General features: G+C 49.1%; 1 protein-coding gene across 1 annotated transcript; it reads left to right on the plus strand.

The window, feature by feature from the left end:
* Positions 1-428: 428 nt before the first annotated feature.
* LOC310909777 (5-hydroxytryptamine receptor 7-like) lies at positions 429-9,931 on the plus strand (the record flags this gene model as incomplete). Its single annotated transcript, XM_083861955.1, has 3 exons — positions 429-486; positions 1,451-2,001; positions 9,160-9,931. The coding sequence occupies exons 2-3, from the start codon at positions 1,490-1,492 to the stop codon at positions 9,929-9,931; spliced, it is 1,284 nt and encodes a 427-aa protein (XP_083718081.1). The 5' UTR covers positions 429-486; positions 1,451-1,489.
* Between the last annotated feature and the right edge of the window lie 14,138 nt (positions 9,932-24,069).

Genomic DNA, 24,069 nt, shown 5'->3' on the forward strand with positions numbered 1-24,069 from the left:
CTCCCTGGCTCTTTGCTGCTCCTCAGAGCGGAGCTGAAGGAACACCTACAAACCAGGAAGGCTGGGAAAAAAAAATAAAAAAATTCCAAGGAACAGGGAAAAAAACCCTCTCCTGTAAAATAACCCTTAAAAAAAAGAAATAAATCATGGGGAAGGGCGCCTTTCCCTGCTCCTGCCCTACTTGCTGCTTTTCCAGGCTGCTTCTCCTGCCTCTCGGCGCTCCAAAGGCATCTCCTCAACTTCCACATCCTCACCCTCTCCCCGCTCCCTCCCATCACCGCAGGACCCCCCGCCCCGCTCTTTGCTCCTCCCTGGGGCTCCGAGGGACCAGCTGGGTCCCTGCCCGGCAGAGGCGAGGGGAGGGCGGTAGGAGGGACCGGCGAGGCGGGGAGGGGAGAAGGATGCTCCGGGGGTGGCTCTTTGCTTCCTCGCCCGCCCGGAGCTCGCAGGGGCTCGCCTGGAGGATGTCTCACCCCCTCGGCACAGGTAACTCCGGGACCCCTTTCCATGGCCTCAGCCGGGGGATGCTGCAAAGGGGAGGAAGGGGCCTCGATCCGGCTTGGATTGAAACAAAACTTCCAGGGGAAAACGGGGTTTGAAACAAAACAATTAAAAAAAATAATAAAGAGGGTGCGGGGTTGTGCACGAGGCTCGGAGCATCCAGGGGTGAGCCCTGCGCTGAAGTTTCCTGGTGGATGGCCGGGAAATACTTGCAGGGGTGGAATCCCGGGGGTGGGAGCGCGGCCGCGGCTCCCGGAGCCTCTCGGGCTGTGCCTGGTGCTGATGCTCAGGCTCAGGAACGAGCCGGGATGCCCGGGCTGGTGCGTGGTACCCCGGGCTGCCGCACGCCAGGGATCCGCTGGCTACCGACAGCCCCTGTGCGGCCACTGAGTGCCGGCAGCAGGATTTACAGTCCCGGCTTTGAAGTTTGCCCTGTGCCGCGGGCAGGGGGGATGCAGCCGCCGGGGGCTGTGCCCGCGCTGGGTTTGTGGCTCGCGTTGTCGCATCCGCTCCCTTATCCACAGAGGAGGCTGCTCTGCAAAGGGATTTAAATGTATGGATGCAGAGGGAGAAGTGTAACATCAGCGAGCACAGCTCGGCAAGGGGAAAACACATTCCACAAACCCCCGTTCTGTCTCCTGGGAAAGCACATGGATGATGATGATGAGGATGGTGATGATGATGATGAGGGAGATGTTGCAGGCAGCCCCGAGTGGAGAGCGGCTCTCTGCGAACATCCCCCGGCAAAACGCGTGTCCTTAAGGGGACTCGGGAAAGCGCCTTCCTGCCGGGCACGTGAGATGCAGCCGCAGCTGTGGGGAGGCAAGAGATGACAGGGGTGGAGAGGGAGGTGGTGGTGGTGGTGACGGTGGGGGAGAGGATGAGAGGATGTTCGGATTTTTTCTTCGCCCCTGTTTTGTGATAAAGATGTTCTGCTTTGTCGCTGGAGGTGTCACTGCTGGAGGAGCGCCGGTGCCGAGCTCGGAGCATGCTGCTGAGGGCCGGCCCCAGGAGGTTTCTGGAGCAGCACCTTCTCTTGGTGGAGAGCTCAGAGCAGCAGCGGCCGCCTCGGGACCCGCTCCCCAATCCATTCATGACTGAGGAACCTCCCGCCCCAGCCGAGCCCGAGCTGCCACCCACCACCAACCTCAGCAACGCCACCGACTGCGGCGAGGAGATCCTGCTCTATGGGGACACCGAGAAGGTCGTCATCGGGGCCGTGCTCTCCATCATCATCCTCACCACCATCGCCGGCAACGGGCTGGTCATCATCTCCGTGTGCATCGTCAAGAAGCTCCGGCAGCCCTCCAACTACCTGGTGGTGTCCCTGGCCGCCGCCGACCTGTCGGTGGCCTTCGCCGTCATGCCCTTTGTCACCATCACGGACCTGGTGGGGGGCGAGTGGCTCTTTGGGAAGGTGTTTTGCAACGTGTTCATCGCCATGGACGTGATGTGCTGCACCGCCTCCATCATGACCTTGTGCATCATCAGCGTGGACAGGTAAGGGCAGGGCCGGGGTTGTCGCCCCCAAGCTCAAGTGGGATCGGATGTTTGGGGTGTTTTGGGAGGTTGGGGGGTGCTGGAATTGTTGGATCAGTGCTCCTGGAGGTGATTTTTCCAGGTGAGGAGGGTTTTTGTCCCTCGGGCCCTTTGGGAGAGCAGGCTCTGGGTATTTTCTCAAGTAACTTCCCTAAGTTGCTTCCTTAGTCTTCCCCCTTTTGGCAGCTGCTTCACATTGTTCTTGAGGAACAGCACCTGACCTTCCCCGTGGAAGGTGCCTGGGCCACGAAACCATTCAAGAAATCAAAAAATAAATAAAAAAATCCCCAGAGGCACTTTGGAAATCCAGGTTCCAGGGCTTCTGGAGCCAATCCCGTGGGATTCTCTGCTGCTCTCTGGACTCGTGCCTTGGCTGAGGAGCAGCATCTCCCCACGCCCCATCCCGAGATCCCAAACCCCCTGGTTTAGCTCAGTGAGCGCATTTGTGAGGATTTCGCTGCCTTCACCTCCCACACCTGGAGCTGGGAGAGGGAAAGGCTGAGCCTGCCAGGCAAAGTGGCCGGGCTTGGACAAGTCAGCACCTTGGTGGCTCTAATTTTAGCAGCTGCGTCATCGGGGCCATCGCGCTGACGAGCCGGTGGCCGGGGCTGACGTTGTGCTGCCTTCTCGGGGGGTCTCTTTGGGCTGAGCTGGCACTGCTGGGCTGGACTGGGAGCAGCAGCTCAGGGAAGGGACACATCCCACAGCTGAGATGTGCCCTTTCAGCTGTGCCACCTCCCAGGTGTGACAGCGGGTGACAAAGCAGAAAGGATGGAGAAAAATTCTGCTGATGCTTGACATCCCCCCCTCAGGGCACGCCAGCAGTGAGTCCTGCTCCAAAACCTTCATCCCCACCAGACACTGCTCTCCTGGGAGCTGCAGATCCACAGCACTGGGCAGCTCAGAGCTGCTGGCAGAAAGAAAAAACCCTGCCAGGCCACAGGCAAAGTTCGGCTCTTCTGCTGACCTTGCTTTATTTTAATAATTTTCCTATTGGGAAAAAAGAAAAAAAAAAAAAAAAAAAGCAGGTGTGCTCAGAGCTGGCAGGAGGCTGACTGTGAGAGGGAAGGGATGAAATACAGGAATGAAATCTGTCACTGCTTCCTCCTGGTGGGTGAGGAGCAGGGAAGTGGCTACTCACTGACCAGGCTGGCTTTGCTTGAAAATTTCCTTCTCCTTCTCTTTCTCCTTCTCTTTCTCCTTCTCCTTCTTTCTCCTTCTCCTTCTCCTTCTCCTTCTTTCTCCTTCTCTTCCCTCTCCTCTCTTTTCTCCTCTCTTTTCCTTTTGCTCTGCCTTCCTTTTCGTCTTCCTTTTCCCTCTTTCCCTTTCCTCTTTTTCCCTTTCCCCTTTCATTTTTTCTTTGGCCAAGCATTTCAACAACTCTCTCCACCCCATCTGAAGTGGATCCCCCAAACCCAATACATTCAATCCTTTTCTTTTTCCTTTCCTTTTCCTTTCCTCCTTCTTTGCTTCCCCTTTCCTTCCTCTTCCCTTTCTCTTCCCATTTCCTTCTTCTCCTTTCCCAACCAACCAATCCCACCCCATCTCATCCCATCCCTTGGAGCAAGACAAACACACACACAAATAGGAGAGATATTTTCCAAAAAACATCCTTTCCATGGATTCCACTCCTCCATCACATCCCTCCTGTTCAGTGTCACCATTCTGGGGAGTAGATCCATATCCAAGGACACATCCTGAGTTTGATGTCACTTTGTCTTTCCTGGGAAGGAGAGAGGGAAAAGCTGTGTCCCAAGAGGTTGTTGGATTGTTTGGCATGGGCTTGTTCCTCACAGGAGCTGCACTGGGATCAGTTTGCTCCCAGAACTTCATCCTCCCCTCGCCACAGGCCTGATGGGGAGGTTGAGTGGTTGCAGGGTGGTTGCTTGGAATGTATTTCCAGCTGGGAAAGGAGAAAAAACAGCAAGGATTGAGCAGAGGGAAGGGACTGGACCTCCCACTCAGCTGGCTCTGGGTGGAAGGAAGAACAACCTGCAAGTTCAGGGGGCTTGTGGGGTCAATCTGTGCTGGAGCTTGAGGAGGGAATGGGAATTATTGGGATGCACATTAGAGGAGGAGGTGACTGGGGCACTGTCCTGCCACTTTCCCCCCCAGGGATCCCCAGGAATGGGCTGGGATTGTGTGAATCATCCCAGGGCAGTGTCTCGAGCATCCCGTGCAGCATCACTGCTCCACATCCCCCCAGCATCCTCAGGCAGTGTGTGGAGCTGGATTGAGGATCCAGGATCATGCCTGGATCTCTGTTTCCCCTCTGAGCCTGGGATGGGCAGAATTTTCGTTTTGACTCTTGATGGAAACGTCTCCAAAAGTGCAATTCTCCATTTCTGTGCCGATACAACCAAAAACCAAAAGCACAAGGCGAGCTGAGCTTGCAGAGTCCCTGAAAAACCTGCTCCAAAAGAGATTAAATTGTTATCTCAGCGAGGCATCAACACAAACCAGTGATGGGGACCAGCTCTTCCTCCTGCCCTGTGAGGAAGAAGAGGAAAACTCTGGTGCTTCTCAGAAATAGAAATATTTCCTCTGGTTCTGTCCTGAATCCAACTTGGTCAGCACTGTCAGGCCTGTCCCTGCCAAGGAGGAGGCCCTGTTTTTATTGATGGCCGAAGTGTCCTCAATATTTTGCTTAGCTTAGATGGAAAAGCTACTTGGTTTGCCCAGGATGATGAGGACTATTAAAATGTAGGCTGCTGTTATTGATTATTAATGCCGAGCTCTTCCTAAAAGCCTCTCGATTGAAGCTGGTAGAACTAATCTTGTCTGAAGCAAGATTTGATTGATTTCCTTTCAAATCAGAAAAGAAAAATGCTGGAAACATCCATCTTCCTCTTATATTTTCCTTATGTAAAAAGCCTGCCAATGTTGCAGATTTTTTAATGTCACAAACCGAAAACAAACCAACAACAACAACAACAAAAAAATCCCCTCTTTGGCTGCTCAGCTTTGATGAAACTCTCCATAAAAACGCCAAGGAGCTGACAAAAGGAGCTTCCCCAAAGCCCACACATCGCTTCTGGCATTCCTGGTGGAGAAAAAACTCTTCATCCATTTCCCAGGCAGCTCTGCTGGGGCTCTCCCCTTTCCCTGGCAAGTATTTTCCACCCAAAATCAGATTATATGCTCCAAACTGGGGTGACCCTCAGTAAAAGGACACTCCCCAAAAGTCAGTGGGATGAAAACTGCACAGCATTTTGCTGGATTGCCTTTCCCATGTCCTTCATCCAAATGTTTTCCAGGCTGGGTAGATCCCTGCTGGGATGGATCCCTGGGATGCTCCACCAGCCCTGACTTCAGGCATGGGCAGGTGTGGCAGCCTCCAGCTGCCTTTTGTTCCCTCCTCTCCTTCAGCAGGATGGGGCAGGAATGGCATCAACTTGGAAATCAGGGAAGGATTTTATTTTCACTGCAGAGGAGGCATGGAATTGTGGTAAAACAGTGAGGTCAAGGAAAACCTAATTCTGGGCTCATTTGTCCTCCTGTCTGAGTGGGGATTCACCTTTTCCCAGTTCTCAAACTGCAAGATGGAGAAAGGGACACCTCAGAGAGGTTTGGGTTGTTTTTATTATTTAATCCCTGAGATAATGATCCAACAATCGAAGGGGGCCTACAGGGAAGCCAGAGAGGGACTTTTCATCAGGAAATGTAAAGACAGGACAAGGACAGGGTTAGATGGGATATTGGGAAGGAATTGTTCCCTGGGAGGGTGGTGAGGTCCTGGCACAGGGTGCCCAGAGAAGCTGTGGGTGCCCCTGGATCCCTGGAAGTGTCCAAGGCCAGGCTGGATGAGGCTTGGAGCAACCTGGGCTAGTGGAAAATGTCCCTGCCCCAGGGGTGGAAATGGATGGGATTTAAAAATCCCACTCAACCCAGCCCAACGTATTCCATGATTCCCATTGAGTGCAGAACAAACCCTCTGAATTGCCTCATCCGTGGGGTTTGCTGGTGCAGCCCAGACTGGGGCAGATCTCCCACCCCACAGCCACGGGGGCTGAGATCTGCAGGACCAGGGATGTGGCAGGAATTTATTGCACCCGGGATGAGCAGCTGCATCATCAACTCAGCACGGTAGGGGCCCTACAAATCCACACCGAGTCCCTGAAAATCCTGGGAATTGCCTTTTGTTACCTGATTATCCCTAAGCTTGATTAGCAGCACGACTCACACACACACACACAGAAAAACTAAAAAAAAAAAAAAAAATAATAATTCAAAGGGAGAGAATTCCACTCAAATTCCACCTCCTGCCAGTGCCACCTCGCCTCCTGTAAACGCTGCCCTATTTTGAGGGCTCCCTGCTCGCTTCAAAAATTATTACAAAGACCTCAAAACGGCCCCGTTTCCTCCAGCAGCAGCTGCTGCACGAGGCACCCGTGGATGAAATGTGTCAGCTTTGCCTGCTCGTTAAACCCTTGTCAGCGAGCGTTTTCCTCGGCTGGCGCGTAAATTCCTTGAAGTTTCAGCAAATCCCAGGCGGATCGACTTCCAAAGAAACGCGGTAATAGCGTAAAGAGAGGATGGCACACAGCACAGCACGGGTTTATTGGCAAAGTCCTTGGCTTGGATACACAGAGGGGTGATTTTTGGGGGGGTAATCTGGGAATTGTTGCAGCAGAGCGAGGTTTTGTCCCAGCCTGGCCCCATTGGGTGGGAATGGGTTGGCTGGAGAAGCCGTGGATGCTCCATCCCTGGAAGTGTCCAAGGGCAGCTTGGATGGGCTTGGAGCCACCTGGGATGGTGGAAGGTGTCCCTGCACATGGCAGGGGGTTGGAAATGGGTCATCTTGAAGATTCCATCCAACCCAAACCATCTCGGAACACAGACACTCACAGAGAGTTTTGGTTGGTTCTTGTGACTGAGGCCAGCTCAAAAAAAGAATACAGAGGGAAATAAGGAAAGAACAACTCAGTGAATGAATTCAAAATCATTTTATCAGGGAGGCAGGGGAGAAGACTTTAGTTTCTCAATTGATTTAGCAGTCAGGAGGGGAGGAGAAATTAAATTTTTTTTTATATTTTATCTTCATCGTCTAATCTTAGGGGAAGATCTGGAAAAGCAAAATAATCAGGGAAGAGAAAATCTCCTAACACAGTAAGACTGACTGTCAGGAAAAAAAAATGATACAGCAGAGGTAAAATTCTCCACAGATATTTTCTTTTTTTGGTTCAGCTTTCAGCATAAAGTACTCATAGAGCTACATCTCTCACTGCCCCTCTGGAGTGACACCGTTTATCCGACAACAATTAAGAGGTGATGTGTTCCTGCCTAAAAATTCCTGGCAGCAGGAGATTGGAATCAAAAAGGCTGTAACAGAACAGAAATCCATATGAGTGGCTCGAGGTTTTTGCTGGATTGATTGGAGCCGAGCAGCAGGCAGATGTTTTCCAGGGGGAAGGTTGGCTGACAGTGGCCAACTCTCCCCCCGACTTATTGATTTACAATTCTAATTTACCGACAGTTGACACAATTTCTTTATCACACAAAACCCCTCCAATAAAAGACAGGATGGTTCATGTTTACACCCCGTGGCAGGAGCTGATAGTGGGTGCAGCCTCCTGCTCCAGTCAGGCAAAATAACAAGGTAACTCCTAACCCCAGGGGTCAGGATTGGGGAATCTGAGGGTCAATAGGTGGTTTTGGGATTACTTACTCCAAACTGCACTCATTTTCCTCTTGAGGGAGGGCTGGACTCCATCACTTTGGCAGCTACTGGCTGTGTAAGTGAGCAGATGGCTCCAGCTGCTTGGATCATTCCTATTTGAGTTTCCAGAGGTCAACAGCTTTCAGGCAGTTGTGGAGAGCCAGAAAGTCCTCCCTGAGCCTCCTCTGCTCCAGGCTGAGCCCCTTTCCCAGCTCCCTCAGCCATTCCTGCTGCTCCAGACCCTTCCTCAACTCTGTTGCCTTCCCTGGACACTCTTCAGACCCCCAATGACTTTTTTGTTGTGAGGGTCCCAAAACTGCCCCCAAACAGCATCATCCACTCTCCAGCTTTGCCTGCAGGGCTCGTCCAGACACATCTTTAAGTCTTCCCAAAGGCAAGATTATTTCTTGGTCTCCCAAGGCCATCTTAGCTGCAGGATGTATTTCTTCACCAAAAAGTAAGAGAAGGCTGTTGTGCTTCCCCCTTCCCATTAAACACTGCTGGGAGTTATTCCTTTCATCTGGAATCAGTCCTGTGGCACATCACTCTGAGCATCCCCCAGCCCACTTCTGAGTGTCTCCTTGGGAAGGGCAACGCTCTGGAGTGAGTTATGTGCCACGGCTGGAAGCTCTTGCATGTCCTCTGTACAGAATAGTTCTGGTGGAAAAATAGAATTCTTAAAGCATTTTTTAAATTATTATTTCTGAAAATGAAGCTTTTAAAAGCATTTTTATTCCCCAGTAGACCATGGAGAGTTCGGACTGCGCTCAGCAGTTCAATGACTCTTGGTGCTATGGATTCTCCATCCCTGGAAGTGTTCAAGGCCAGGTTGGATGGGGCTTGGAGCAACCTGGGATAGTGGAAGGTGTGACAGGGGGTGGAATGGGATGGTCTTCAGGGTGTCTCCAACCCAAACCATTCTGTGATTCCACATGTGGCCTGAAAGGTGGCTGTGCTCAGGTGGGGTTGGTCTTTCCTTCAGGCAGCAACTGACAGAACGAGAGCACACGGTCTCAAGCTGTACCAAGGGAAATATAGGCTGGATATCAGGAAAAAGTTTTTTACAGAAAGGGTAAAAAAGTAATGGAATGGTCTGCCTGGGCAGGTGGTGGATTCACCATCTCTGGATGTGTTTAAGAAAAGACTGGATGTGGCACTTGGTGCCATGGTTTAGTTGAGGTTAGGGTTGGGTTGGACTTGATGATCTCAGAGGTCTCTTCCAACCTAATGATTCTAATTCGAATTCGTATTCTGATTTTGATTCTGATTCTAATTCTGATTACACAAAAGTAGGGGATAAATTGTGGTGTTTAGTCAAGAGATCACATTCCTGGGGAGATCCTCATTTGCCGAATAAATTTCTTATACCCTCTGAGGGCCAAAATCCTCTCACAGGAGAGAATTTAGGGACGATCAGGAGTGAAAACCACCCCTTAACCCCTGACAACTCCTCCCCGCAGGTACCTGGGCATCACGCGGCCGCTGACCTACCCCGTGAGGCAGAACGGGAAGCTGATGGCCAAGATGGTCTTCATCGTGTGGCTGCTGTCGGCCTCCATCACCCTCCCTCCCCTCTTCGGCTGGGCGCAGAACGTGACGGTGGAGCGGGTGTGCCTCATCAGCCAGGACTTCGGCTACACCGTCTACTCCACGGGGGTGGCCTTCTACATCCCCATGGCCGTCATGCTGGTCATGTACTGCCGCATCTACAAGGCGGCCAAGGTCAGCGCCGAGAAGCACCGCTTCATGAACTTCCCCAAGCACTACGAGGAGGAAGGTGTCTACTGCCTCGAGGCGTCGGGCCGGCCCCACCACAGCTCCCGCCGCACCAAGGCCGTGGAGGAATGCGCCACGCTCTCCAAGCTGCTCCGCCAAGACCGCAAGAACATTTCCATCTTCAAGCGGGAGCAGAAAGCAGCCAGGACCCTCGGCATCATCGTGGGAGCCTTCACCTTTTGCTGGCTGCCCTTCTTCCTGATGTCCACGGCGCGGCCGTTCATCTGCGGCATCCGCTGCAGCTGCATGCCCCTGAGGCTGGAGAGGACTCTGCTCTGGCTGGGCTACACCAACTCCCTCATCAACCCCCTCATCTACGCCTTCTTCAACCGGGATTTGAGGACTACTTTCTGGAACCTGCTGCGCTGCAGGTACAGGAACATCAACAGGAGGCTCTCGGCCGCCAGCATGCACGAGGCCCTGAAAGCCACGGAGAGGCACGAGTGCATCCTGTAGTGCCTGACCTGCCAGCTCCTGCCTCTCCACGCCGGGTTCCTGGCTTCCCTGGCCTCCCAGGGGCTGGCAGGAAACCACCCAGCCCTGCCAGACGTTGCCGCTGGGAGTGACGGCCCTTCCCCTCGCCCCGCGAGGAGCCGCGGTTTTCCTCACCCTGGGAACAAGTGGAGGGAACTTTGGGAACAGCCTTTCCTTCTCACTCTGTCCCAGGTGGGAGCAAGACCTGGGGGGTTCAAGGTCTACCAACGACTGCGGGCAAGTCACGCCACCTTTCTGTGCCTCGGTTTACCCGTCTGTTATTTAAGTTTAAAAAAAGAAAAAAAAGGAAAAGAAACCCTCCCAATCAACCAACCAACCAAACAAAAAAAACCCCGAAAAACTTGATAAGACTGTAGCTTTCCACCTTCAAAAAGGGCTCTAAAGTCTGTGGAGGGCACACAAAATCCTGTGTAAAGACAACATTGGCTGCACTTCTCTGTGGAATCTGACAGCAGCTCCAAGCCCCAGCGCCATCCTGGCTTATCTGAACCCTTTTCCCAGATGTAATTGCATTTCACACCCCAAGCTCATGTCCAGGTTTGCACGTCAGAGCAGAAATACCAATGACCCCGTTTCCCCCCACACTGTAGCACCGCAGCACTCGAAGGAGACGGATTTGCAGGATGAAACACAAACGAACACGGAGTTCCCTTTATGGTTGGATGGGGAAGTTTGACGCCTCCTCCTCACCAGGGCAATGATCAGAGAGCGAAGCCAGTCGTGGTTATTGGGTTGTACTGTAATTCATTCCCAGACAAGTGACGTGTGTTCATCATTTGTGGCTAATTGACTCCATAAAAGCACGCTTTGGTTGACAACAGAAAAAAAAAAAAGCATATAATTTCCCTGACAGCTTTACGGTGTTTCAGTATGATGTCCAGCAAGCTTGAAAAAAATACACTGAATGATGTTATCTTTTTCTTAAAAAAAAAAAAAAAAAAAAAAAAAAAAAAAAAAAAAAAAAAAAGGGGAAAAAAAAAGGTTTGGTTTCCTGGTTTTGGTGTAAAATCTTTGGTCTCTCTGACTTCAAAGCATCTCTTCACTTCTTTTTTGTGGTGGTGGGCCTTGTTTTCTTACAGTGGTCTTTTCTCATGATCAGCATTGTAGCATCAAACTTGGAGCCAGACAAACATTTGTCTGTTTTATCATAGACTCATAAAATCTCAGCATGGTTTGGGTTGGAAGGAACCTTAAAAAAACATCTTAAAAACCATGGGCAGGGACACCTTCCACTAGCCCAGGTTGCTCCAAGCCCCATCCAACCAGGCCTTGGACATTTCCAGGGTAGTTGATGTCTAATCCTGTTCTTATTGAACATCTCTGGGGGTTTTTTTTGTCAAAGCCGGACTGCTCAGAGGCTCAGGGAAAGTTGTTTGTAGTGCTCTTTTTACTCCAGACTTGCTTTATCTGGCATGAGTGGTGTAATCCCACCTCTGGCACCATCAGGAACTCTGAGGCCTTCATCCATATCCGAGCTGGGTGTTGGATGTCCTGGCTGACTGCTGGCAGGGTTTGGCTTAGCAATCAATATTCCTCCTCTGATGTGCTTTGTGTTCTCACCTGGCCTCTTCTCAGCAGCCGTTTCTATCCTGTCTCATTTCAGACCTGCTTTTTCTAGGGATGTCCAAAGAGATTTCCAGTTGGGACTGGTGGGTCACAGCAGGGAAAGCAGCTCGAGCCCACTGGGAATATCCTGAGGGACTGTGAGGTTGGACACAGCAACGAGCCCAGATGTTCCCCGAGCTCAGGTTCCTCACAGATGGAGTAAGAATTGCACAGAGGGGCAGGGGAGGTTGCAGCTGCTGTCTCCAGAGGGAGATGTTTTAAGACAGAGCAGAGATTTGAAGGAAAACCTAATCAGGAATGATCCTAAAGGATTTAACTGGAGTCCCACACACCACGTCTGTAGGGCACGTTCTGACTGCCCATCTCAGGACCTGCTTGACAAAACCAACTGCTTTTTTCTCCCAGAAAACACTCCAGGCCAGCATCTCCTCTGTCAACATCTCAGCAGCAGCTGTCACTGCTTCTGTCCTGCCATGGGGACACGAAGCTCCTGCAGGCTCCCATTTCCTCCCTGGGCTCCTGCAGCTCCTTCCCTGCCCTCCTGACAGAGCTGGCTGTATCAAAACTGACCAGCTGCTAATTCAGGCTGTCTTGGCAGGGTGGAGAGCCCCAAGACAGCCCATTTCACATCCAGCACATAACAAAATCTGGTTGTGCTGCTGCAGTGTATTTATTGCTGTGCCTAAGGTCATTGTTTTATTTATTTTCTGTGTTAGGGGTTTTTAAACTGCCTTTTAAAAAATCATAATTTTGTTTCATTCCTCTTAACATCTTTATTCTGATGGGATTTCTATCACTCCTTGATATTCTGCAACAGAGCTATGAAATAGTGTTTCATTTTTGAAATGAAATCATACAAACAACTGTTTTTTCTGGTTTGATGGTTCTTCCAGAATTAAAAGAATAAGGGAAAGAAGAGGATTCTGGATGATCCAAACCCCAAACTTGTTCTAAGCAAGGGATGGAGAAAAATAGTTTATTTGTCTCAAAAGCAAATCGGTGTTTGCCTTGACTTGGAATTGAATGTTTTGTTGCACTCAAGGCTTACCTGATAAATGCTTATGTATTTATTCATTAATCCTAAAATGAAAATATAAAGGAAGAAATTTAAAAGGAAAGCTTTCTTCCCAGAAACAATTCCAAAAGTTTGCATCCAAAAATATTTAAAGATGACAGCTCCACTAAAACAAAACATTTTGCTCAAAAAAAAAAAAAAAAAAAAAAAAGAGATAGGTTGCTTTCCCAGCAGTGATTGACTCAGGCTTTGAGACATCAGCCTAAACTCTGGCTTTTTAACTCCCCAAGATTAAATTATGTTTGGGTTCAATAAAATAATGTGCATCCAAAGACACCAGGGCCCTCTCCACACACGAGTGAGCACCAACCATTTAGTTAAGCCAGTCAAGATCCTTGTAGATGAGCTGCTAAATCATGCTGAAAATACTCCGTGGGTTTTATTCTTTTTTTTTTTTTAATCAGACAGGAATCAATGCTTTTGGCATCTGCAAAAAAAAACCAACCTGGCTTAAAAATAAATCTGAGCCATTTTGAAACTGATTTTAGCACACACACACGTGTGCCTAAGCAAACCATGAAGAGAAATTAGCTCAGAAAGAGTCCATATTTAGGCAAAAAAATTGAGCTCGGGGAGAAAATCATCAATTTAGGAGGACGAGAGGAACTTCTGTGGACAATGAGAGATTCCCAGCAGGCCAACAGCAAGACAGTGGAAAAGAATGAGGAGCCTCGGGCAGAGAAAATTGAACTAATTCAGGCATTAAATGAGTAGGTCTCAAGTCAGCTTTTTATTCCACTCTCTGTGCAGGGGAAATACAGGAACACAGGCAGGGAGATAAGGCAGTTTTGAGAAACCCTCCACGGGGGTTTGTAGGGTTTTGATAACAACTCTGAGCAAAGCCAGGCTAGAGATGTAAAGCCCAAGCAGTAAAATCCTGTGTTTCTCCCCAAAAAACCCCTGAATCTCCCCACTCTGAGCTCAGCACTTCATGGACTGACAGGCAGAGCTGGAGCTTTGCAGGGACAGCTCAGCAAACCCACCCTGCTCCTCATTTCCAGGGGAGTCCTGCCACCTCCTCCATCTCCTGGGGACAAAGGAATCTCAATCACGTCAGGCTGGACCATGATCCAACCTGGAGCACAGACCAGTGCTGGGTTCTTACAGAGCCAGATCAACAAATAACATTGTGGGATCTTTCCCTGTCCCACCAATGAAAGGTTCAGCACCTTTCTGAGCCAGGAGCGCTCTTGGAATGTTTAATCACCTCCAGAGCCTGCTCTCCTTCCCCTCTATTTAATTTTTTTCCCACTCTGTCATCTCGAGTTAACGAGTTCCACAATTTAATTACATTGGAGGTGAAGAAGTGTCTCCTTTCCCTGTTTTAAACCACCAGCTGAGCTCTTTAGGCTCTGGCTGATCCCTGCCTCAAGGAGAATGAGAGATCACCCCTGTTCATCCTCTCCAGCCCAGCTATGGTCTTGCAGCCCTTTTCCGTGTTCTTCCTTTTGACATAAAAATCTTTTCAACCCACAGTTCCTTTTCCAACAGCAGGAGACACTTTGGGAAAAATATTAGGACAAGGACAGCCTGGACCATGTGTCCTTCCTACCCTTCTCTATGTTCAAGGCATCAAACCATATTTAGTTCAGGAAATTCCCTGTTTGTCCACGATTTCTGTTCAAGGCTCAGTGTAACCCCTGTTTTTCCACAGGGAATGCCCAGTCTTTCATTTGGGATTGGGTAACCCCACACCAGAGCCCTGGATGAGCAGGACCTGGTGCCCAGGGCACTGCTGAGCTTGGCAAGCAGGGGGCTCATGGTGGCAACTGAGGGGGATTTTGGCCAAATTCAAACCTCAGCTTCAGGAACCTGACCCGCTTCTGAACCTGTCTTTGAGCCTGGCACAGATTCAGAAGCCTCCAGGCTGCCCTTCCAACTTCAGCACTTTAGGATTTGGATGATTTGTCTAATTTCCCACTCGATTTATCATCCAGATCCTTTTGGCAAGATGATTTACAGGTCTCTGACCTGCCGTGTGAAAAGCTCCTGCTATTTTGAGTCTCATGTCAATAAAACTGAAAGGCAGCCACAAGACCTTTTCCACCTGTGGCCTTAGGTAAGAAATGGGGTTTATTATTTACTTTATTGCCATTTTAATCTGGAAATGTTTCACCTTCACTGTGCAGGATCTTCAGTAGCCTGACTATTCCTTTTCTCTATCTTGTGCATTACTCTGAGGTGGAGCTTAAGCAAAACCTCAACACCACCAGATGAACGGGCAGGTCACTGCTCTAAAATCATCATATCGAGCCCAAAAATGGATATTTCATGGAATCACAGAATGATTTATGTTGGCAGGACCTTAAAGATCACCGAGTTCCACATCCTGCCCCAGGGCAGGGACAGCTTCCATTAGAGCTGGTTGTTCCAAGCCCCATCCACCCTAAACCTGAGCACTTCCAAGGAATTTTTCCAGCCCTTCTCAGCACTGGCACCCAGGGAAGGAAGCAGACAGCTCTGCTCTGGCAATTCCACTCCTTTTTTTTTTTTTTTTTTTAATGACAAAATCTTCCACGTAGAACACACAATTTTAGAAAATAGCAGGAGTTGAAAGATGATATTATACAAATGCTTTAATCTGTGAAGAGCTGGACCTCCCTCACAAATAAGTGTGGAACTGGGTGAGCTTTAAGGTCCCTTCCCACCCAAACCATCCTGGAATTCTCTAAGGTGGAGAAGCATCGTGGCTTGGTGTCCCAGAGAGGGGGACAGGAGCTCTCTCTGCAGCCTGAACTCCCACCAGGGCCTGACATCCAGCCTGAGGGAAGATGACACAAATACAGGTGAGCTCCAAATCCTGTGAATTCTGAATAAAAACATCACCTGAGTGGACAGGAAAACCCATCCTGGAGATGGTCCCTGGCAGAGCCAGGAGATGTTCACACCACCACACCTAAAGAAGCTCCCAGGATTTCTGTGCTAACCCTGCTGTGTTCCAGCATCCAAGTGCTGAATCCAAACCCTGAGCCTGTCCCTCCAAGAGGGGGCAGACTATTTATTTATTATTTTTATGCTTTTTTTTATTGTTTCCCAAGCTCCGTGCTAATTGTTCTTAATTTATTTAAATCATAAATTATATTTCTATTGCCACTGGGCAGATTGTAGCTTTGTGAAGTCTCAAAGGGTCTTTTCACCCTTCTCCCAACACTTTTCCACCACTAATCCCAGACTATTTCCGGGACTGGGAACATGCACCGAGTGTTTTCCTGCTCCTCCCACCAAGCACACAGACCTTGGACAGCACCACCACGACTCTGCTGCTGCACTAATCCACAAAGAGCTGCTCTAGCAATTAAAAAAAGCCAAATCTTTACCGTCTGCAGCGTGTGCTGTGCTAAGGGGGTAGCTGGAAACTCCCAGCACTCGCTCAAGACAACGAAAATTAACTCCTTGTAGGTGATGAAAAGAAAGCTGCCTTATTTAGACCCACTTTTTCAGCTTCTTTTCCACTCTCAGCTTCACATCTCTGACCCTTTGAGCATTAGCACAGCAATTAGGAGAAGAGGGAGGCAGAGAGTGGCCAAGTGGCAGACGCTTTGGTGACAGAGTGTGACAACACAGCCCTGAGCTCGTAAATCGCGAGCGCGGCTGGGAGGGCTCTGCTCAGAGCCTGGGATTTGTCTGCTCAGGGCAGACAATCTGGAAGTCTTTGTGCACTCCCAGACTGTGGAATGGCTGGGTCTTTCCACTGCCAGGACAAAGCTTTGGGCAGCAGCTGCTGCCCTGTGCTGGGGGGAAGGTGTCCAGACAATCTGGGGAATTGGTGCCACAAAGGAAGATACAAAGCTGTCAACCAGGAGTGGTTGAGGTTTCTTGGTTGGTTTAGCCTGGAGAAGAGGAGACTGAAGGGACACTCATGAGGGTCTGCAGCTCCTCCTGAGGGACAGCTCTGATCTCTGTGACAGTGACAGGACCCAAGGGAAAGGCTGGAGCTGTCCCAGGGGAGGTTTATTTTGGGATATCAGGGAAAGGTTCTTCCCCCAGAGGGTGCTGGGCACTGCCCAGGCTCCCCAGGGAATGGGCACAGCCCCAAATCTGCCAGAGCTCCAGGAGGGTTTGGACAGGGTGGGATTGTTGGGGTGTCTGTGCAGGGCCAGGGGCTGGATCAGTGATCCTGGTGGGTCCCTTCCAGCTCAGGATATTCTGTGGTAAATTAGAAGCAGTGAGAGGTCATGAGTGCAGTCCTAGGATCACCTGTGGTTTCCACCAGTCTTTTAACTTCACGTTTCCATGCTCCTTCCCATCCCAAGGCCGCGTGCAGGTCTCCTAAATGAGAATCCAAACCCTCAGGTAGGGGTGGCGTGGGTGTTGGACCTGTTAATTTGGGAATTAACATTCCAGGATTTTTTAATAGAGCGCTTTGGGAGGGTTTTTACATCTTTCCTTAAAAGCTGAAGGGGAAATATTCCTGCTAACAAGCCATGCTTTTTTTCCAAGCATCACATTTCTATGGCATTGTCAAGCAAAGTCTGGGCTACATATGGAAATGGAGGCAGCTCAAAGGAAAACGTTCTGGTTGACTCTCCTTGGAGACATTAATCAGAGTTTTGTGCTGTCACTTCTCAAGAGCCACTTCTCCGCTGCATCTTCAAGAGACATCAAAATGCCAACAGCCCCGAGCAAGAACAGATCCTGCGTGGAAACAGAGAGATGTTTCTCAAAAATCTTGTTCCTGGGATGAAGCCCCAAGGCTCAGCACCCTGGGGACCACCCAGGCTCACCCAGCTCTGCCTCCTGACCTGGGCATGGCCTCCCTGGCAAGACAATCCACGGGGAAACACCTCAAACAACTCTTGGGATAAAATTTGGAGCTGTCTGGGCTCTCAGAGCCAGGTCAGGACACAACGTCCCCCTGGTGTGGTGGGAAAGTGTTGGGAGAAGGGTGAAAAAGACCCTTTGAGACTTCAAGGCCTTGTCAGCACAAAGCTCGAGCTGTAGAATCTGCCCAGTGGCAATAGAAAAAAAAATTAATAATAAAATAATAAAAAAGCATTTTTCTCTTGGACACCCAATACAGCTCTGAAAATTGGTCCCAGTCAGAAAATCTCTGGCACCATCAATTTTTAGCCCCCAAACCCTTCAACAGTTATTTCCCACTAGTTCACAAGGCAAGGTTGTTTTCTAGCAGGAAAACACCCCACAATACATTTCTGAGAAAGGATCCAGGGTTGTGTCTGTGGTTAGAAAAATGATGGCAGGAGTAATAGAGATATAACAGAGAAAGCAAAAATATCCCTGTGAGAAAGAGCTGCCAGAACCAAAGATGGGGGGAAGAAAAATCCAGCAGTTCCAGATATTTTTTTGAAATCAGAGTGATGTAGGGCCTTTCCACCTCTACTTTTTACTTTTTATGCAGCTTTATATGTGCAGCTTTATGTTTTTTATATTAAAAATACAGTTATTTTTTATTTTTGTATAAAATACAGAAAAACACGGAAAAAAAACCCACAGAAAAACATCCTTCTTATCAAAATCATTGATATATTTTTTAAAAAAGCCTTTAAGGAAAGCATATCAACAAAGATGAGCTGCTGGTAACACTGGAGCCTAGAAGAGAATAAACCAGTTCAATCATCAGCAAACCAATACATCAACACCATCCCATTTTTAGGTTTAAATTCTATTATCCAGTGTCCTAAATCCTCAAAAAGAGCTGCAATTGGAGCAGAAACTCCAGGAATATTTTTCAATGAGTGATGAAAAGGTCAGATCTAGACGTGAGCAGAGCATGGTCATTATGCTCTATGTGGTTGCCACCTAAAACAGGGAAAATTTATATATTTGGGAATAAATATTCCCAAAGCAAGGGATATTTCAGGCATGTCAGCTCTGGGGAAAAATTATTCTGGCAGCCTCCCCATGTAGGAATTTGTGTTAATTGGTGAAAATTAACTTTTCTCCTGCCACAACTCACATGGAGATCAGCCCAACCTTTGACCCATGTCTCTTCTGCTCTTGGATTGAGGAATCTGGGAATGGGGTTCAGGTCACCCAAATGGGCTTTTTCAGCGCAGCAACAGGGATTTGGGGAGTTAAAAGGTGCTAAAAGGCCTGAGCTGATGCCCCTGTGAAGGGGCCACACTCCCTTTCTTCTCCTGGGTCACATCACAGCACGACAGAGTCAACAGAGTCGTCTCCTCCCACAGCCCATTGCCAGGGAGAGCTTCAGGATCGAAACTCTGCAAGGGATGGTGTCTAGACATTAAAGGCCAGATGTTTCCTTGAATTCCTTTCAGGGAACACCTTCAAAAGGATATGGACCTGACTGGCTGGAAAATGAGCTGCTTTTTGCCTTTCACAGCCCCTGCCAGCGACGCTTTCCCAAATCCTCGCGGTGTTTGTGCACACAGAGCTTATCTCCACTCATTTCCAGAGCCACCAGAACACTTCATCAGAATTCACAATGCTCCATAAACCACAGGAACAGGTGGAAATGTTTAATTTTAGCTTTCTGCTGATGCTCAGGGTAATAGCACAACGCTCCCATTGCAGTTGCTGGGGAGCAATAAAGTTGGGAAGGGATTTCCTTGACCAAACGGAGGTGTCTGGTAGGGATGAGATTAATTTCACCCTAAACAAGCTGTTCCTTTCCAGGCACAATAAAGAGCTGTTCCTTTCCAGGCACAATAAAGAGAGCCCCGAGGGATTTGCTTAGAGGAGACAGCAGTGCTGGAGGTACCTGAATTTGATCTGAATCCTCTCCTGTATAAAACTCTGCCACAGCCAGAGCTGGAAGTGTGTCCTTGGAAAGCTGAATCCAAACATTTGGCACGATTGCCAAGGGCTTTGACCCAGAAATCCCACACTGATAAGGATTGCTGTGGTCTGTGTGAGTGACACCATTAAAACCAGACCCCAAAATGGGTTAGAAACCTTTCAATTCCTGACACAGAAAAGTAGGGGGAAATAATGATCAGGAGGAGACTCTCAGGGATGGAGACAGGTTGAGAGAGCTCAGGCTGGAGAAGAGAAGGCTCCAGGGAGCCCCTTCCAGGACCTAAAGGAGCTCCAGGAGAGCTGGAGAGGGACTGGGGACAAGGGATGGAGGGACAGGACACAGGGAATGGCCAGAGGACAGGGATGGAGGGGATATTGGGAAGGAATTGCTCCCTGTGAGGGTGGTGAGCCCTGGCACAGGGTGCCCAGAGAAGCTGTGGCTGCTCATGGATCTCTGGAAGTGTCCAAGGTCAGGCTGGATGGGGCTTGGAGCACCCTGGGATAGTGGGAGGTGTCCCTGCCCATGGCAGGGGGGCAGAATGAGATGGGATTCACAGTCCCTTCCAACCCAAACCAGTCTGTGCTTCTGTGATAAATAAGAGTCTTCAATTTGAGAGGAAAACTTTAAGTATTTCAGTGTTTGCTGGAAGCTCTCCAAGGGTCAGAGCTGGGATGAAGCCAATGCAGGAGATCTCAGGGTCCATCCTGCCCCAGCTGGGTCTCCTGGGGACGTGTCAGGAGATGCTCTTGGCCCAGCACTTGGTTCTCCACTCCTCTGCCCACCCACACACCTTGGGCTGAAGTGGCTTTTTAGAGCAGCCTCGTGGTTTTCATTTGAGTGTGACAAGAGCACAAATGCTCAGCTGGACGTGGAAAAGTCCCCAGAGGGGCTGGGGGAACTTCAGCCTTCCATCAAGTGACCCAAAAGGAACATGTCCTCGGCTTTTCTGGCTCATTACTGGCAAATTTAGCTTACTCAGCCTCACTAATGTGACAAATCAGAGTCAAGGCTGACCCGGGAGGACCCAAACAGCCTCAAACGAGGTCATCAGGAGAGATCTTTGTTTTAATTTGGGGATTAAAATAAAAATACCCATTCACAACATCTCGCACGCCACCAGGACTAAGTCAGTGACACTTCAAAAATATCACAGCTCTCGGAAAGCTGAGAAGACATTGCTTGGGATTTAACCAGAAAACATCTCTCTGACTGACACGATGCCGCCAGCTGATGGGAAGTTCAGTTCTCCACCTCCCCACCCTTCCCAATGTCCTATAAAAATCAGTGATGGAGAAAAAAAGAAAGGAAAAAAAAAAAAAAAAAAAAAAAAAAAGAAGAGAGCTTAGTGAGAAATCTCTTGGCTGTCAAAACATCCATCAGCCAAATGAAACACAATGTGGACACCTCACACTTAGCACTTTTGTTCTTTACTGCCAGAACCAAGGCAGAAATGTTCCAGTTTAGGATCTGGACAATAAATCAAACAGCTAGCCTTGGAAAAAACTTCTTCTGAGCACTGAGAAAAGTTACCTTGATACCTACAGAGATGAGACCCACTTACATCCCTCCTTAAGCTTTTATTAAGGCTTTTCGTTGCACTCGTGCTATTTTTTTCTCCACCTCACAATATCTCACGGCAGGTGGGAAGGGGAAAAAAATAGTCTGCAGCCTGGTAATTAACTGGGTTTGGTTTTTAACGCCGCAAATGACAGCGAGATGTGACTGTCTCAGGTATTTCTGATGCTCCAATCTCTGTCAAACTTCCCTCACTGATGTGCTCAGCCCCTCATCCCCCTACCAGGCGTGTGCAGAGCCATTATCTCCATTCCAGAGGAAGGAAAAAGGAGGGGGAGGACTGGAGGGACGTTCTGGGCACCCCACAGACACCTGGTTACACAACACCTTTCTGGGTGTACCAAGATCAAGCTTGTCCTGGGTTGTAGTGTAGGATGTACACAAAGTATTTATTCTATCACCATCCCCATGAGCTGTTGGAACCAGGTGGGGCAGTGTTTTCCCAGGCCCCTCCTTTGGGCTCTTCTGCTCATGGCCCATCAATGCCTTGCCCAGGACTCACAGGGAACTCCCTCCAGGAGCCCTCTCTGTTTAATGGGCCATCAAGGACCCACTGCACGACTCCTCATCCCATTGGGAGATGCTCTGCCCAGGGGGAGGAGCCAAGCATTCCCACCTGGAGAGAATCTGGGATTTGGGACAGGACAAGCAGCCCTGACCCACTGGATTCCCAGAGGAGCAGAGCTCCCAGACCCTTCTATGGGATCACTGCTTCAGGAATAGCCCCTCACCTGGACTGCTTCCACCACCCTGCTCAGGGTGTGTTCTGACTCTGTCAGTGGTCTTTTGTATTATTGCATTTATTTTATTTTATTTTACCTTTTTACCTTTCTTCTTATTAAATTATATTTCTGACTTGGAGCCTCTCACTCATTTTGCTTTCAAACCACGACAAAGCTTTATCCTGTGTTTTTTTCACCCTTTCAGGAGCTTTTTCAGCCCCTTCTCTCCATCGCAGCCTGGATTGCTTCACCTCGAGGTGTGGGCAGTTTCCAGCTTGGCAGCAAGACCTTTCCATGAGGTGTCTCTTTGTTTCTGGCACTGATTTCCTTCACTCCCTGCTCAGGATATTTATAGAGAGCAATCATACGATGCCTCAGATTTCGCTGTCAAGGCAGGATGAGGCAAAAAAAAAATCTTTTTGTCTCCTTTCACAGGAAAAAAATCTCTTTGTTCCTGTGCCCTTCAGCTGCTCCAGTTTGGATCCATTGGCTGGACAGAGGCGACCAGGAGAGCACAGACATGAGTGGATTTGCCCCTTCCCAGGAGGTCAGAGGGAGATTTTACAGGGATATGTTGTGATGGAATAGGGGGAAATGGCTTTAAACTGCCAAAGGGCAGGGTTAGGTGGGATATTGGGAAGGAATTGTTCCCTGTGAGGGTGATGAGCTCTGGCACAGGGTGCCCAGAGAGGCTGTGGCTGCCCCTGGATCCTGGAAGTGTCCAAGGGCAGATTGGACAGGACTTGGAGCAAACTGGGATAGTGGAAAGTGTCCCTGCTCCAGGGGTGGAAATGGATGGTTTTTGAGGTCACTTTAAACCCAAATCATCCTGTGAGACACATTAATGTGGGCAACTGGTGTCCATGGCACTGGAACACACTGGAAAGGGAGGTGGGTGGGTGGGTGGGTGGGATTGGTGCACCCACAGGCCCTGCTCCTCCAGCAGATACCAAAGAACTTCCTCAACCTCCTTGGCCTCAGGAATTTGAATTTCAAGCCAAGCTACCTAAATTTACTGTGTGTCTAGTCCTGGGTACTACTGCCTCACCAGCTGAGCTGTGAACACTTCCAGGACAGGGAAGATCCCAAAAGGAAAACTTTCCAAGGCCCACAGCAGATCCAAAGAAATTTCCTTTCCTTTCCTTTCCTTTCCTTTCCTTTCCTTTCCTTTCCTTTCCTTTCCTTTCCTTTCCTTTCCTTTCCTTTCCTTTCCTTTCCTTTCCTTTCCTTTCCTTTCCTTTCCTTTCCTTTCCTTTCCTTTCCTTTCCTTTCCTTTCCTTTCCTTTCCTTTCCTTTCCTTTCCTTTCCTTTCCTTTCCTTTCTCACAGCTGCAGACTCCCAGAAATTCAGGACTGGTGTGTGTCAGCCACACACTTTAGGGGTTTTTAAAGAGTGTTTTGGTTCAGACAGAAACCCTAACGCACAAGAAGAGTTTTCACCAGGGGAAGCTGTGCTGGAGCAAAATTTGTGTGCCCCACTGCAGCCAGAGAAGGGGCTGGAGCTGCTCTGCAGCCTGAGCTTCACCCAAAAAATCACTCAAAAAAAAAGCTTTCTCTTGGCTTTCGCATCACAGCCAGGGTTCTCCCTGGATGTGCAGTTCTGCAGGAAAGGAAATATGAGGGCAAAGGCAGCTCAGCCACCACCTCCTCCCCTGCCCAGCCTGGCTCTCACAGCACAGCCTCACTGCTGGAAAGAGAACCCAAAGCTGCTCCCACCTCCAAAATCCCCCCAGACACACCTGCAGCTGGTGAAATACCCACACTGAGGAGTGGGAAGATTACCTCAGCTCCCTGCCAAGCTCCATTTATGACAGAGTGCCACCCTGACCAGTTGTTACATCCCTGAGCTCCTGTTTCTCCTCCACACCTGAGTCTCTTTTATCTCCTTTCCCTGATTTTTGGTGGATAAGGAAGGAAAGATCATCTCCAACTGCAAAACTTCCAGTCAGCTCCCAGTAAATCCCCTCTGGAGATGCTTCTCCTTCATTACAATCAGGTGTGGGACACGTTCTGTGTGACCAGGTACACAAATGACAGTCACCATTTGTTAAATATCACCAATGGATAGTCCAGGAATTCAACCCAAAGGAGGGGAAAAAAATGCTTTAAAAGCCAATAAAATAAACACACATTGGGGGAAAAAAAAGCTTTAAAAGCCAATAAAATAAACACATGTTGAAAAAAAAAAAAAAAAAAAAGCTTAAAAAGCCAATAAAATAAACACATGTTGCATGAAGTGACAGACAGATTAACCTAATTGTTGAGTTTTTTAAAAAACAAAAGGAAAATCCATCATCTGCTGAAAAGCAAGAGATGTCCCAGAACTCTGCTGGTTTAAATGTCTCTTTGATGAGCTCCCTTGTTTGTTTGCTCTGTAGCCCACTCGAGTCACTCCATCTCCAGCTCAAATTGCATCTGTGTTTCTACTTGAGCAGCAACAC

This window comes from Zosterops lateralis (assembly GCF_965231275.1).
Source record: "Zosterops lateralis genome assembly, chromosome: 5".
Classification (NCBI taxonomy): Eukaryota; Metazoa; Chordata; class Aves; order Passeriformes; family Zosteropidae; genus Zosterops; species Zosterops lateralis.